Source organism: Scyliorhinus torazame, chromosome 3 (assembly GCF_047496885.1).
Source record: "Scyliorhinus torazame isolate Kashiwa2021f chromosome 3, sScyTor2.1, whole genome shotgun sequence".
In the NCBI taxonomy this organism is placed as follows: domain Eukaryota; kingdom Metazoa; phylum Chordata; class Chondrichthyes; order Carcharhiniformes; family Scyliorhinidae; genus Scyliorhinus; species Scyliorhinus torazame.
Genome location: NC_092709.1, coordinates 75239335 through 75253550, shown reverse-complemented (window position 1 = coordinate 75253550; position 14216 = coordinate 75239335). Strand labels below are relative to the sequence as shown.

Genomic DNA, 14216 nt, shown 5'->3' with positions numbered 1-14216 from the left:
ATCCTGCACAGCCTGCTTAGAAACTCTGCAAGGGATCACCTGCGTTCCTCTCAGTGGTATTAAACTGGTAACACTGGACTATCAAGGACGGGGTTGGGTTAAAATGTTTCCCCACTAAGGTCACAACTTCATCAAACGTCGTAGTTTCCGGCGCAGCTGCGTACGTAAGGCTCCTAATCACCCCAAACGCATGCGGGCCACAGGCGGTGAGCAAAATGACCACCTGCCGCTCATTTTCGGTGATGTTTGCCCGGAAATAGTTACGCATCCGTTGTGCATACTGGTTCCAACTTTTCAGCGCAGCATCAATGACATCCAACCGTCCTTACATAGGCATGGTGTAACAGAAACAAAACTTCCAACCTGTATCCACCAAAAATCCAGGGAGATGGCTTCAGCAGTTTAGACAGCTGTCCACTTTAACCTTCTTCGCCAGTTTTGTGAGGGCCACGAAGAATCCAGCACGAGTTGAAGGATAAAAAGAAATAACATTTATTTACAATAACATATATATATATACAACTGCAGCTGCTCACTCCTCTCTCTTGCTGGTTCCAAACTGGCCAGCTTTATTTATGCAGGGAATCTGCTAATGATTTCTCCGCCCCCCCCCCCCCCTCATTGGGGAAGCACATACTCCAAAATGATTGTGGGATTGCCATTAGTCCCCAGCCAGTGGTAAGCAGGCAGGTTATAACACCTTGGCATGAAGAAAAATGACAATGAAGAAATACTTGAAAATTTGGAACAGAAGAATTTATGTTGTGTTTCAATAGTAGCATTAAATATTTTCAAAGGATGACAAGTAGATATAATTAGTAACCTCATATAATAAGACTAGCACAGACCTGCAAAATATTCATAATTAAATTACTATCTTTATTACATTGTTACTTCTTTAAATACACTACTTCTAGTTATTTTTTCACCAAAACCCTTGACAGGATCAAAATATCTCACTCTGGAAAAAGCTACATTAAGCCAGTTGTGTGTAAAGATGGGCCCAGGAACAGAAATATCAACTTTGCCAAAAGTCTATCCTTGTGACCCATTTAGTCATAGAATATGAAAATCTAATTAGGAACTGGTTTCTTATGAGCCAAGAAGGCAGATTTACATGTGATGGGCTCAATATTATTTGATAAATAAACACTCATTTTCTTCAAATCTGCGGGTTATAATATCAACATGTATCATTTGAAGGAAACTGCTTCCTAATTAATGAACCTGCTACATGACAAAGTCCTTTTTTAGCATTCACATTATGTAACAACTGTATAACTGTTGCTTCCTTGAATCTAAATTTGTACAGTGGCGTACTCATTGGGTTAGACTGTGTAGAAACTCCGAGGGTTATGGACTGTTATCATATTCTTCTACAGAATAAAGATGGTGCAATATTATAACTCATCTCAAAGCTTTCCTAAAACGTTTATCATTCAAATTTAGTGAATCTTCATTCTTAGCTCAAAGAAAAGTCATAAAATCAAACAGGACAGAAAGGTCCATCGGCCCATTGCATCTGTGCCAGTCAAAAACAACCACCTAACCATTCTATTCACATTTTCCAGCACTTGGCCCATGGCCTTATATGCCTTGGGATTGCAAGTGCACATCTAAATACCTGTTAAATGTTATGAGGGTCTCTGCTTCCACCACCCTTTCAGGCAGTGAATTCCAAATTCCAACCACCCTCTGAGTAAAAAAGTTTTGTCCTCACATCCCCTCTAAGCCTCCTGCCCCTTACCTTAAATCTATGTCCCCTGGTCATTGACCCCTCCACCAAGGAGAAAAATCTGTTCCTTTTAAATAATAGAGTTTTTAAGTATAGTTTTTAAATAATTGAGCTTTAAATAATAGGTTGCATTAAATAATTATCCCGCCATTTTACTACACTTAAACCAATACTGCCATCTCCATCTCATGTCATTTCATCTTCCTCGTGCCTGTCCTATCACATTCTTTCCATCTCTTCCAAGGCATCACTTTCCCATGTCATGCCCCACCCATCCCAATCCTCACAGCGTTAATCTCTCCAGTCAGGGTAATTTTGTTGTTAGGCTCCACTGATTTTGTTCTCCACCAAGCCTTCACCACACCACAGTCATTAACCATTGGCAGCCGCATGTGTTTCGCTGCTCCCGTCCTCTATGTCCCTCATCTGCCTCTGTGTGCACCAGGCATTGCCCACCAAATAAACCCGCCAGCAAATGGGCCCTTTAAACTGACGCATCAAAACATTCAAGACAGACACAACTGAGTATTATTGTTATAATTTATAATATAATAATAAGTAGAAATGTCCAGGGTAAAATTCAACGATGACAGTGATGGTGAATTGGCCATGCAATAAGCAGCCTGTTCAATTTGCCTTTCCATTGCACTTCAGAAGCTTTTAGCAATGTTATTGTTACCTCCATGCTTGACTTCTGAAATACTTTTCGCACTGACCTCCAACAGTCCACTCATCATAAAGCCCAACGATAACATTTCTGGCTCATGTTCTGTGCCACATGGGCAGGATTTTCAGCGCAACACACTGCGTGCTTCACGGCGGTAGAAATGGGCCACCATTGGCCAGCGATGTGGCCTTCTGGTTCTTCTGTTTTCAGAGGTGTTTCCCCACTGAATGCACCCCTCACCGCTGGGAAACACGCAGCAGGCTGCACCATCGGCGGGACCTGAAGATCCACCAGCGTGAATGGCCGGAAAATACCAGCCGTTAAGTTTCACACATTCATCACTCCTGTTCTTGCCAACCTCCATTGGTTAGCCACTTCCCAACACATTAACTTCAAAACTCTGATCCTTCTTTTCTAGCCTCTCCTGAGTCATATCCCTCTCTCTCCGGATGTCCTTCAGCCCTACTTCTCATTCAGTCTTCTGATCCATACATCTCATGCAGTCTTCCTCCCCCCGCTTCTCCATTAGTGGGAGAGCTCACTCTACTCATTGGAATCTGTTCACCTTGCTGATTCTCTTCATGTCTTCAAAACCCTCCTCAAAACTGTCAGTCAATTCACTGAACATTCTTGTTACTATCCCATGTTTCTTCTCTGGTGAAGCATTTGGGGTCATTTACTAAGTTAAAAGGGGTGTATAAAGCAAGTTATTATTTGTGTTTTGTGGTTGCCCTGTTAAATCTACTGCCTAAGTTTCAAGTAACCAAGTCAAAGCAATCTTCTGTTTAGTAAAGTTCTTGTTTCTGCATTGTCAGGATGGGTTCACTCCTCTAGCTGTTGCACTGCAACAGGGGCACAACCAAGTAGTTGCCATCTTACTGGAGAATGACACCAAGGGAAAGGTGCGGCTACCGGCCCTGCACATTGCTGCCAGGAAAGATGATACCAAGTCTGCGGCACTGCTACTACAGAATGATCACAATGCTGATGTGCAGTCCAAGGTAGGGCAATCCATGCATTGTATTCGACTGCTTATAACCGTGTAGTATGAACTTGCATAGCCTCATGTCACTTTTGATTTGATTTGATTTATTATTGTCACATGTATTAGTACACAGTGAAAAGTATTGTTTCTTGCATGCTGTACAAACAATGCATACCGTACATAGGGAAGGAAGGAGAGACTGCAGAATATAATGTTACAGTTATAGCAAGGTGTGGAGAAAAGGTCAACATAATACCAGGTAGGTCCATTCAAAAGTCTGATGGCAGTAGGGAAGAAGCTGTTCTTGAGTCGGTTGGTACGTGACCTCAAACTTTGGTATCTTTTTCCTGACGGAAGAAGGTGGAAGAGAGTATGTCCGGGGTGCGTGGGGTCCTTAATTATGCTGGCTGCCTTTCCGAGGCAGGGGGTGAGATTGAGTGTCTTTAACCTTTTTTCCAGCAGGTCGCTTGCTTCCCTATTTCACAGGTAAAAAAACCAGAACGAATGCCTCCCCACCTGCGTTCACTCCCGATTTCTTTGGTTTATTTAAGATGTTGATATGTGTTCCCCTTTTAAAAAAAAAAAATATTTATTAAAGTTTTTTAACAACACAATTTTTTCCCCTTACAAACAATAACCCCCCCCCCCCCCCTTCCCCCGTAACAAAATAACACAAAATCACACTGAGCAAGACATATACATGGCAAAATGGTATATTTACATAGCTTTATACACTGACTCTCGCCCGCACGTGCCAGTTTCCCCCACCCTCCATGTTATCTCTTGCCCATCCATCCCCTCCAACAATCTCTCTTCTCCCCCCCGCCCCTCCAGCTTTATGAACCCAGCCATGTTGTTTATCCAGGCCTCCACGCTGGGGGGCTTCGCCTCCTTCCACATTAGCAAGATTCTTCGCCGGGCTACTAGGGACGCAAAGGCCAGAATGCCGGCCTCTTTCGCCTCCTGCACTCCAGGCTCATCCACTCCTCCGAATATTGCTAGCCTCCAGCTTGGCTTGACCCGGACTTTCACCACCTGAAATATTGCTCCCGCCACTCCTCTCCAGAACCCCTCCAGTGCCGGGCATGACCAAAACATGTGGACATGGTTCGCCGGACTCCCTGAACACCTTCCACATCTGTCCTCTACCCCAAAGAACCTACTCAACCTCGCCCCCGTCAAGTGCGCTCTGCGAACCACCTTAAATTGTATTAGGCTGAGCCTGGCACATGAGGAGGAGGAATTAACCCTACCCAGGGCATCAGCCTACAAACCTTCCTCGATCTCCTCCCCCAACTCATCCTCCCATTTACCCTTCAACTCTTCTGCTAGGGGTTCCCCCTCTTCTTTCATCTCTTGGTGTATTGCCGAAACCTTGCCCTCCCCGACCCATACACCCGAGATCACCCTGTCTTGAATTTCTTGTGCCGGGAGCAACGGGAATTCCCTGACCTGTCGCCTCACAAAAGCCCTCACCTGCATATATCTAAATGTATTTCCCGGGGGTAACTCAAACTTGTCCTCCAGTGCCCCTAGGCTCGCAAATGTCCCGTCAATGAACAGGTCCCCCATTCTTCTAATCCCCGCCCGATGCCAGCCTTGGAACCCCCCGTCTATCTTCCCCGGAACAGGCAAGTGGTTACCCCTGATCGGGGACCACACTGAGGCTCCCACTGCACCCCTGTGCCGTCTCCACTGGCCCCAGATCCTTAACGTTGCCGCCACCACCGGGCTTGTGGTCTACTTTGATGGCGAGAGCGGCAGCGGTGCCGTCACCAACGCCCCCAAGCTCGTTCCTTTACAGGACGCCATCTCCATCCTCTTCCATGCCTCCCCCCCTCCCTCCATAACCCACTTGCTGATCATCGCCACATTTGCTGCCCAGTAGTAGCTCCCTAGGTTTGGCAGCGCCAGCCCCCCTCGGTCTCTACTGCGTTCCAGGAACCCTCTCCTTACCCTCGGGGTCTTATTCGCCCTCACAAACTCCATAATACTCCTACCTACTCTCTTGAAAAAGCCCTTGGTGATCACGATGGGAAGGCACTGAAACACAAACAAAAACCTCGGAAGGACCACCATTTTGACCGACTGCACTCTACCCGCCAACGAGAGCGGCAACATGTCCCATCTTTTGAAGTCCACCTCCATTTGGTCCACCAACCTCGTCAGATTCAATTTGTGTAGGGCCCCCCAACTCCTGGCTATCTGGATACCCAGATACCAAAAAACCCCCACCGCCCTCCTCAGCGGTCGGTCCCCTATCCCTCTTTCTTGGTCCCCTGCCTGTAGTACAAAAAGCTCACTCTTCCCTACATTGAGCTTATAGCCCGAGAACTCCCCAAACTCCCTCAGAGTCTGCATGACCTCCACCATCCCCTCCATTGGGTCCGCCACGTACAGCAGCAGGTCATCCGCGTATAGCGACACCCGATGCTCTTCTCCCCCGCGGACCACCCCCCTCCATTTATTAGACTCCCTCAGTGATATGGCCAAGGGTTCGATCGCCAATGCAAACAACAGAGGGGACAGGGGGCACCCCTGCCTCGTTCCTCGGTACAGCCGAAAGTACTCCGACCTCCGCCGGTTCGTCACCACACTCGCCACCGGGGCGCTGTAAAGGAACTTAACCCAGCTAATAAACCCTCCCCCGAACCCAAACCTACGCAACACCTCCCAGAGGTACTCCCACTCTACTCGGTCAAAGGCCTTTTCCACGTCCATGGCTGCCACTATCTCCGCCTCTCCCTCCTCCGATGTTATCATTATCACGTTTACGAGCCACCGCACATTGGTATTTAATTGCCTGCCCTTTACGAATCCCGTCTGGTCCTCATGAATCACCCCCGGGACACAGTCCTCTATCCTCGTGGCCAGCACTTTTGCCAATAACTTAGCGTCCACATTAAGGAGCGAAATCGGCCTGTACGATCCACATTGCAGTGGGTCCTTGTCTCGCTTCAGAATCAAGAAAATTGTCGCCTCCGACATTGTCGGGGGCAGGGTCCCCTCCTCTCTTGTCTCGTTAAAGGTCCTCACTAGTAGCGGGGCCAACAGGTCCACATACTTTCTGTAGAACTCCACTGGGATCCCGTCCGGCCCCGGGGACTTCCCCGCCGGCATGCTCCCCAAACCCTTACTCAGCTCCTCCAACCCGATTGGTGCCCCCAAACCAGCCACCTCTTGCTCCTCCACCCTCGGGAACCGCAGTTGGTCTAGGAATCGTCTCATCCCCCCCCCCCCGGGGGCTGGGGATATATGTTCCCCTTAACCATATGATGCACATGGACAGAAAAATTGTATGATGAAGAACAAATTATTTTGTTTTATTGATGACCCCATTCTTTGTAATTTTCTTCCTTAGCTACTCACTGTAGCCCACATGCTCAAGTTGGACAACTGAACAGTTTCTTAGTTTCCACTCATCCTTTTTAGTAACTTGCCTTTAAGAAGCTCACTCTCAAATTTTCCCTCCATGTAGAAGATTTATATCCAGAGAATCATTTGGATTGATGTTTGAAAAGAAAATGCAATTATCCATGTATCTAAAGAAAATCATAACAATGTACATTTGGACAGACACAAATTGATTCTGCTTGTTACAATTTATTTGAAGACCTATTGCACGATAGTTAATTTTCATAATTTGAACATGAATGTGTATCTCCTGCTCTGAAATAGTTTCTTTAAAAGAAACGTTTTCATCTGGAATAGGCTATCCACTTAAAATACTGTTCACAGTTTGTTGACATGGTTAATAATGTTTCTTTGCAGCTTCGTACATAGGACCATAGAATCCCTACAGTGCAGAAGGAGGCCATTTGGCAAATTGAGTCTGCACTGATCCTCTGAAAGAGCACCCTACCCAGGCCCACTCCCCTGCCCTATCCCTGTAACCTCATAATCCCACCTAACCCCACGTAACCTCATAACCCCTGTACATCTTTGGACTAATCATTGATAAACATGATAGTCATAACTCATACCCTTACTACCATCTGTTGTAGAGTGTATTCTTGTGTGGAGCACCTTGGCCCCAACCTATCCATCAACCTGCATCCTTACATACTGTTAGAGTTAATGGAAATATGCAATAGACTAATGAGACTTGGCTGAGATCCCAGATATCTAATACTCCTGTTGAAACATCATAGCTCCAAAGAAAATATTACTCCATTGACAGCTCTGGCTCTCTGATTTCTGCGGCCAATTTCACAATCTTTATTTGCACAAGGTTAAGTGGTTTCAAGGCCTTTCAGTTCTGGTGTTGCTACTTTAAAGGGTCAGGATTGACATATTTATAGCCCCGTAGTGAAATTTCTTTTTTTTTTTAAAAGATAATGGAAAGTATGAATGACTGACTTTTAAAAGATTTTTTGACACATCCTACTGTCCTAGAGTTAATTAGTTCTATACAGAATAAAGTGGGTCAATGGTCATAGAAGTGCCATAGCCGAGCATTGAGGAGTCATGGGGGTGGGTGGAGTGCCATAGCTTGTTATAATGGGCAGAAGGGACCTTGGGGGATTGGTGGGTGGAGAGGAATTGCTAGGCATAGTGGACATGAGGTAGCATGGCTGGAGCATGGGGTATGTGAGGGGGGCATGAGGCAGGGGCTGGTTTAGCACGCTGGGCTAAATAGCTGGCTTGTAATATAGAACAAGACAGCAGCGCGGGTTCAATTCCTGTACCAGCCTCCCCGAACAGGCGCCGCCGGAATGTGGCGACTGGGGGCTTTTCACAGTAACTTCATTGAAGCCTGCTTGTGACAATAAGCGATTATTATTATTATTATTATTATTATTATTATTATTATTATTATTATTATTATTATGTGGGGGGGGCATGAGGGGTGAGGGTTTGTGCACCTTTCTATTTTTATTTTAACTGGGGTGATGTCCCAAAGCACTGAGGTGGAACTTTTAACAGCCTGCCTCAGCACCCGACAGCCCTTTGACTGCTGTCATGTGAGAGTGCCTTTTAGAAATGGATGTGTAAGCAATGTACCTTTAAGAAAACAGTGATGTCAGAGAGTGGGTGGAGCTCAGCTCAGGTCAGCCATTTTGGCAGGTTTTTAGTTTCAGTTTAAAAAGCAGTGTGGTGTGTTTCCAGAGAGCTGCAAGTTTTGAAAAGAGCTGGAGTTGCTGTGATGTCTGCCATAAAAGACCATCTCTGGATCATTTGGGTGATTTAAAGTAAAGCCTTTAACCTGATGTGATTTTGTTTAAAGGTGTTAAGTCTTTTGTAAGTTTGAAGGAACATTTTAAGGAGTTATTTACTGTTGAAATATTTTCTGAGTTATCTTTGAAGTAAGGGGTGTTAAGAGATCCAATGTTTATTTAAGATGTTAAGTTGAGTTCATGGAATAAACAGTGTTTTGTGTTTAAAAACCACGTGTCCATAATTGTAATGTCACACATTCCCTTTGACTGCCCTCTACCTCTTGCCCTGCTCAACTGGCCTGACTCCAGTCCCCACCCCCACATGCCATGTAATGAAGATCCTGCCTTTGCGGACACTGCAGCTCGACCAGGCCAGGAAATCCCGACTTCCATTATGCGCCTCAGTGGTAGAAATCTAGCCCTACAAATTTTGGGAAACTCTTTGGTTTAGGATAAACAATTATAATACTCCCTCTAACTAATCTACAAAATTCTCTCATCCCAGCTTCAATTCCATCTCACCGATCACCCTCTTATTTACCATCATCAAAAAAAATAGGATCTGCTAACTGCATCTCTCATCCCCCTGCTTCCATTGAAAAGCGTTGGATAAATTATTGAGCATGGGATTGAAGGTTATAAGCATAGATAAAAATGATGAAATACTCTGGAACATGTCTGTTTAAGACTTCTGAGACTGTGGCTGGGTCAGTTTATCATTAAACTGTCAAAGCTGTTATTGTGGTTTGTGCAGACAGACTAATATCCCAACATTTTCTGTGCCGATCTTCATAAACCAGTAAAGTAATTGATGCTACTTTTATCATTTTCAAACTGACCACAGTGGTTAGCACTGCTGCCTCACAGTGCTAGGTTGGTTTCCTCCGGGTACTCCGATTTCCTCCCACAGTCCAAAGGTGTGCAGGTTAGGTGGGTTGGCTGTGATATATTGCTCCTTAGTGTTCAAATAGATGTGTAGGTTAGATTAAGGGGTTAATGGAATAGGGCGGGGGAGTGAGCTTGGGTGAAGTACTCTTTCAGACGACCGATGCAGGGTCGAATGGCCTCCTTCTGCACTGTAGAGATTCTATGATCTGTGGCTCAGTCCCTGCCGCAGAAGATCGAGTGTCTTTTGTAGATTAACATAACAAGGTAAATTCTACATGGTTGGTTGAGGGTGTGGCCTTGTGTTCTTATGTTGTTGCAATATTATACCTGTGAAATGAATTGGATAATTAAGACACATTGATGATAAGTTGCATTTATACAAACACCATCGCATTTTCCATGGTTGCAGCTGAGGATTCTGCTTACTATGCTAAAGGTGTTAAATAAATACAAGTTATTAATGCCATTTGATACAAATTATACATAATCATACTGCTATGGTTCTGCAAAACACCTTGGACTTGCTGTGCAGATTACCGTGACAAAGAATACAGTATGCCTTCACTGATAGACAGTCCTTTGTTTCAATGCTGCTTTCCATCTTAAATTTTTAACTTTTTCTTCCTGCTTACACTTATTTCTCTGCTTCTTATTAACGCTGGCCTAGATGATGGTGAATAGGACTACAGAGGTATATATCCAAATCTTTTCTTATTGTCTCATTTATATTTTGAAGTCTACCCGTAGTTTTTTATATCATTACATTTCCAAATCTTTTAAATGAAATAATCTTCTCTTTTTAATTTCTGATTTCTGGTACTTATATATATTTTTTATGCGTTATCATTCCTTTGAGCACATTTGCCTTCCTTTGAAGTGCAGGCAACTCCGAGCTTATGCTTTTTCTTCTTGTTAATACTTACGTTCTTTTCCCATAAGTTCTAAAAATCTCTCCTGCTGGCATTGTGGGAGAAATCTGAACAACTGACTCAGAAATTCAAGGGCTATGTGTTGGAATTCCAGTACCCAATCATCGCTCTTTAAGCTTAATTTAAATTGGTCAGGTTGATGTGAAGGATGGAAAGTTTACTATCCCTTTAAGGCTGATGTTTCAACTGTTTCCATTTTTAAACTGGCCCACCACTGGATCAAGAAGTTTTAACCCTTTTAACATGTAGATCAGAATCATCTGACACATGTAGGACTCCCAACTGCCGTTTTGGGAGGCAGCTGGGTAAAGAGTGTGCCGTTCAGTTTAACAGGTGGTACAGGTGAAGAGTGCCTGAAAGGTAATTTGAAAATTATTTTTGTGGGGCCAGGTGGAGCAAAACATTTCCTCTGTCTTCACAAAGGTAATCTGGGTGACTATTGTCCTGGGCTCAAATCCCAACCCTTCTGCTGCTGCTGCCCCCCACCCCTTCTGCTGCTGCCCCCCACCCCTTCTGCTGCTGCTAACCCCCCCCTGGGATGATCTGCGGATTATAAAAGTGTTCTTGATTGAATTGGTTTTTATATTCTGTGTGACTCAGCTGTGTTGTTTCCCAGTTGATTCTCCGTCAATGCATTGTTTATGTCAGAATTGTTCTCCCAACAGCAAAGTCACACAGCAGTGATACAATTGATATAATGGCTGCCTGGTCTCTGTATTATCAGGCACTGAAGCCTATAATAATAATCATTTTTATTGTCACAAGTAGGCTTACAATGCAATGAAGTTACTGTGAAAATCCCCTAGTTGCCACATTCCGGCACCTATTCGGGCACACACAGGGAGAATTCAGGATGTCCAAATTACCAAATAGCACGTCTTTCGGGACTTGTGGGAGGAAACCGGAGCACCTGGAGGAAACCCACTCAGACACCGGAAGAATGTGCAGACTCCGCATAGACAGTGACCCAAGCCGGGAATGAAACCTGTGACCCTGGCGCTGTGAAGCAACAGTGCTAACCACTGTGCTATCATGCCAGCCTGGGACCTATCATGCACCTAATGCACTTTGTGCCAGCCGATGTTGCTGACTGACATGTAACCATTTGGGAGCCAGTGCATTGAAGTCTCATTACTTAAATTAAGGGTTCTCTGAATAACGCCACCCCCAGGGCAATGCTGCAGTTACTCAATGGAACTGCAGGGCAGACTGACATAGTTATTTTTCACTCTGATTGAGTGCTCTAACTCTCCTCAGGATCATCCTGTCAAGTCAAACTTTGGGCCACCGGTACCAGGCATCGGCCTTCTTCCCTGCCGCAAACCAAAAATGTGTGTTTAAAAATTAGGATGCTAATAGCTGCTTGTGTGCTGTTGTTGTCAAAAATTCCATCAATGAATTCAATGCACTCCCCGCGTATCTTGCATTATCATTAAGGAGCAATAAATTAATATTTCAATTAAGTAATTTTGCATCAACAGGCATCTCAGACATGAGCTTTCCACCAAAATAAAAGCAAAATACTGCGTATGTTGGAAATCCGAAATGAAAGCAGAAAATGCTGGATATACTCAGCAAGTCAAAGCATCAGTGTAGAGAGAAACAGAGTTAGCCTTTCGAGTCTGTATGACTCTTCAGAGCTCTTCTTCAGAAACATTAACTTTGTTTCTCCATAGATGCTGCCAGACCTGAGTTTTTCCAGCATTTCCCCTTTTTATTTTATATATGATGAGTTTTCCACGGCATGCCCCCTCATCCAACCTCTGACATCACTGCTCATTTAAGCGCCAAATTTGCTATCAATCTGCAAATATTAGATAATTTTTCAATCAGAAAATCATTGTTCAAATATTGGGTAAACAACCTGAGTCCCTGTTTGCAGTGAGTTTCCTTGCCAGCAACTGAAAATCTATCCGCCTATTATAATAACTGTGGTCGTGGCAAATTTACTGAAAGTTAATCCCGACAGTGTTGGAAACCACAGATCGGAACCACATGGTCAAAGTTTTTCTTCCTGTGGTCTGGAATCACTCCACTACTGTATTGCAACTCATTGGGCTTTGTTCCCTAGTTCAAATACAGCCACAGGATGCAGGTAATGAACTGAGTGAGGTGCCCAAATATAATTCTGCAAGTACAAATCTGGTACTGATGATGTTCTGATTCCACCAGTAACAAAAAGCAATGCTCGAGTGACCCGACTTACCTGTTTTCTGCGAGATAGCTCAGTATTTATTTAGGTGGTCATTGTTCTGCTTTTGGGTGAACAAGGGTCTTATTGGAGATCTGGGTGTCAAACACCTTGAAAGTTGAGCTACAAATTGGTTAGATTTACATCTTAAATGTCTTTCCCTCCTATTCATAGAGTGGCTTCACTCCCCTGCACATTGCTGCCCACTATGGAAACGTGAATGTAGCCACTCTGCTATTAAACCGAGGTGCTGCTGTGGATTTCACAGCCCGGGTAAGTTGTTTTTTTCCTTTAGATTTTAGCTATTTTACTTGTTTTTACATTTTCAGCAATCATTCTGGCTTTTCACTATTCTCCAGCTATGAAGGGAGCGTACAATAGTCTGATGATGGTTGCCATCTATTGTAGGGGCTGAAGTTTCTGATAATTTCCACTTCTCTGCCCTGAAAAGCGGTGTTCGAGAATAGCAAATAGGGAGGGGGTGCTGAATGCTGCAAATGAAGTATGGTTGTTTCCTTTTGTAGGGGAATCCCGTTTTAAAAAAAAAAAAAAGTTTTAATTATGCAGGGATCATATTCTACACCTACTGCAGGGTCAGTTGCGACAACACTGGTGACAAATTGCAGTATCTGTATGCTGGGTCATAATGAACACGAGTGATTGGGAGTTTGACATTCAGAGAACCCTTACCCTCAGCTCTCAGTGCCAATAAGCCAAATGACTATGGATTTTCATCTTTTGTAAACATCAGTGTTCCCCATGGTTTGTACAGACTGATCTATTTTGTAAAAGATTTGGCACAGATTTGAAGGTGAACCATTTTAGAAAGTTAGCGCAATCAAAAGGAAATCTGGCAAAACTCAGAAATACGACAGCAACAAAATCATAAATGAAATGAAAGTGCTCCAGGGGGTCTTTTATCCCATCCTTGGATGACAAATCGATAAAAATGTATCGGCCGCCTGCCCTTTTTGCCCATGTAATAAGCGCACGGGCAATAGAAAATCTCGGTCAATCGACTTTTCAATTGGCTTTAATTGTTGGTGTGCATAAACTTGACTCCCGCACACACCCACCGACCTCAATATTGCACGCTTGCACGATGACGCTGCTGCACGGCCAACATTATCCCGCATAACTTTACGTGCATTTAAATTACTCTGTAAGATATTGTAGATCACAGGACAGGAAACATCAAATGGCTTCTGTGGAAGAAAAGTCACAGAGAACCTTTACGTGTTGCAGTATTTGCAAATCAAGCAAATGACCGTGATTGGGTTCCACCATTAATAGTGGACAAAACAGTAACACAAGTTAATGTGGAAAAAGGAGCAGAAGTGAACATCCTATCTGAGTAGGAAATCAAGGAAAAATGTCAAGAGCAGGCATATCAGTCAAAAGGAAGCTGTGCTGCAAATGTCGCATACAAAAACATAATGCACAACTTACCTTCTGGATAGGTGCAAAAACATTATCCAACCAATTTTAAATCTGCTGCGAAAATCTCAAATCCAATAAAATAAAAGGTTTGGGATGTTAAGGATCTATTTCAAAAAATTGAGTTGCTGACCAATGGAATGCTATATCACCGTCGATGGTCATTTTTTTGGGAGAGATGGTGATGTGATGGTGACCATGATCACGATCTTTGATTGTTGTGGA

General features: G+C 44.0%; 1 protein-coding gene across 27 annotated transcripts in view; it reads left to right on the top strand.

Moving 5' to 3' along the window:
• Positions 1–14216, top strand: part of ank2b (ankyrin 2b, neuronal) — a 1300297-nt gene that overhangs the window by 972613 nt on the left and 313468 nt on the right. For 23 of the 27 annotated variants that reach the window (XM_072495860.1, XM_072495869.1, XM_072495849.1 and 20 more), the window contains 3 exons: positions 3218–3403; positions 10102–10125; positions 12729–12827. In XM_072495860.1, the coding sequence (XP_072351961.1) occupies positions 3218–3403; positions 10102–10125; positions 12729–12827 (309 nt within the window). The remainder of the gene's footprint in view (positions 1–3217; positions 3404–10101; positions 10126–12728; positions 12828–14216) is intronic. The other 4 variants (XM_072495874.1, XM_072495872.1, XM_072495870.1 and 1 more) reach the window with 1 other exon arrangement.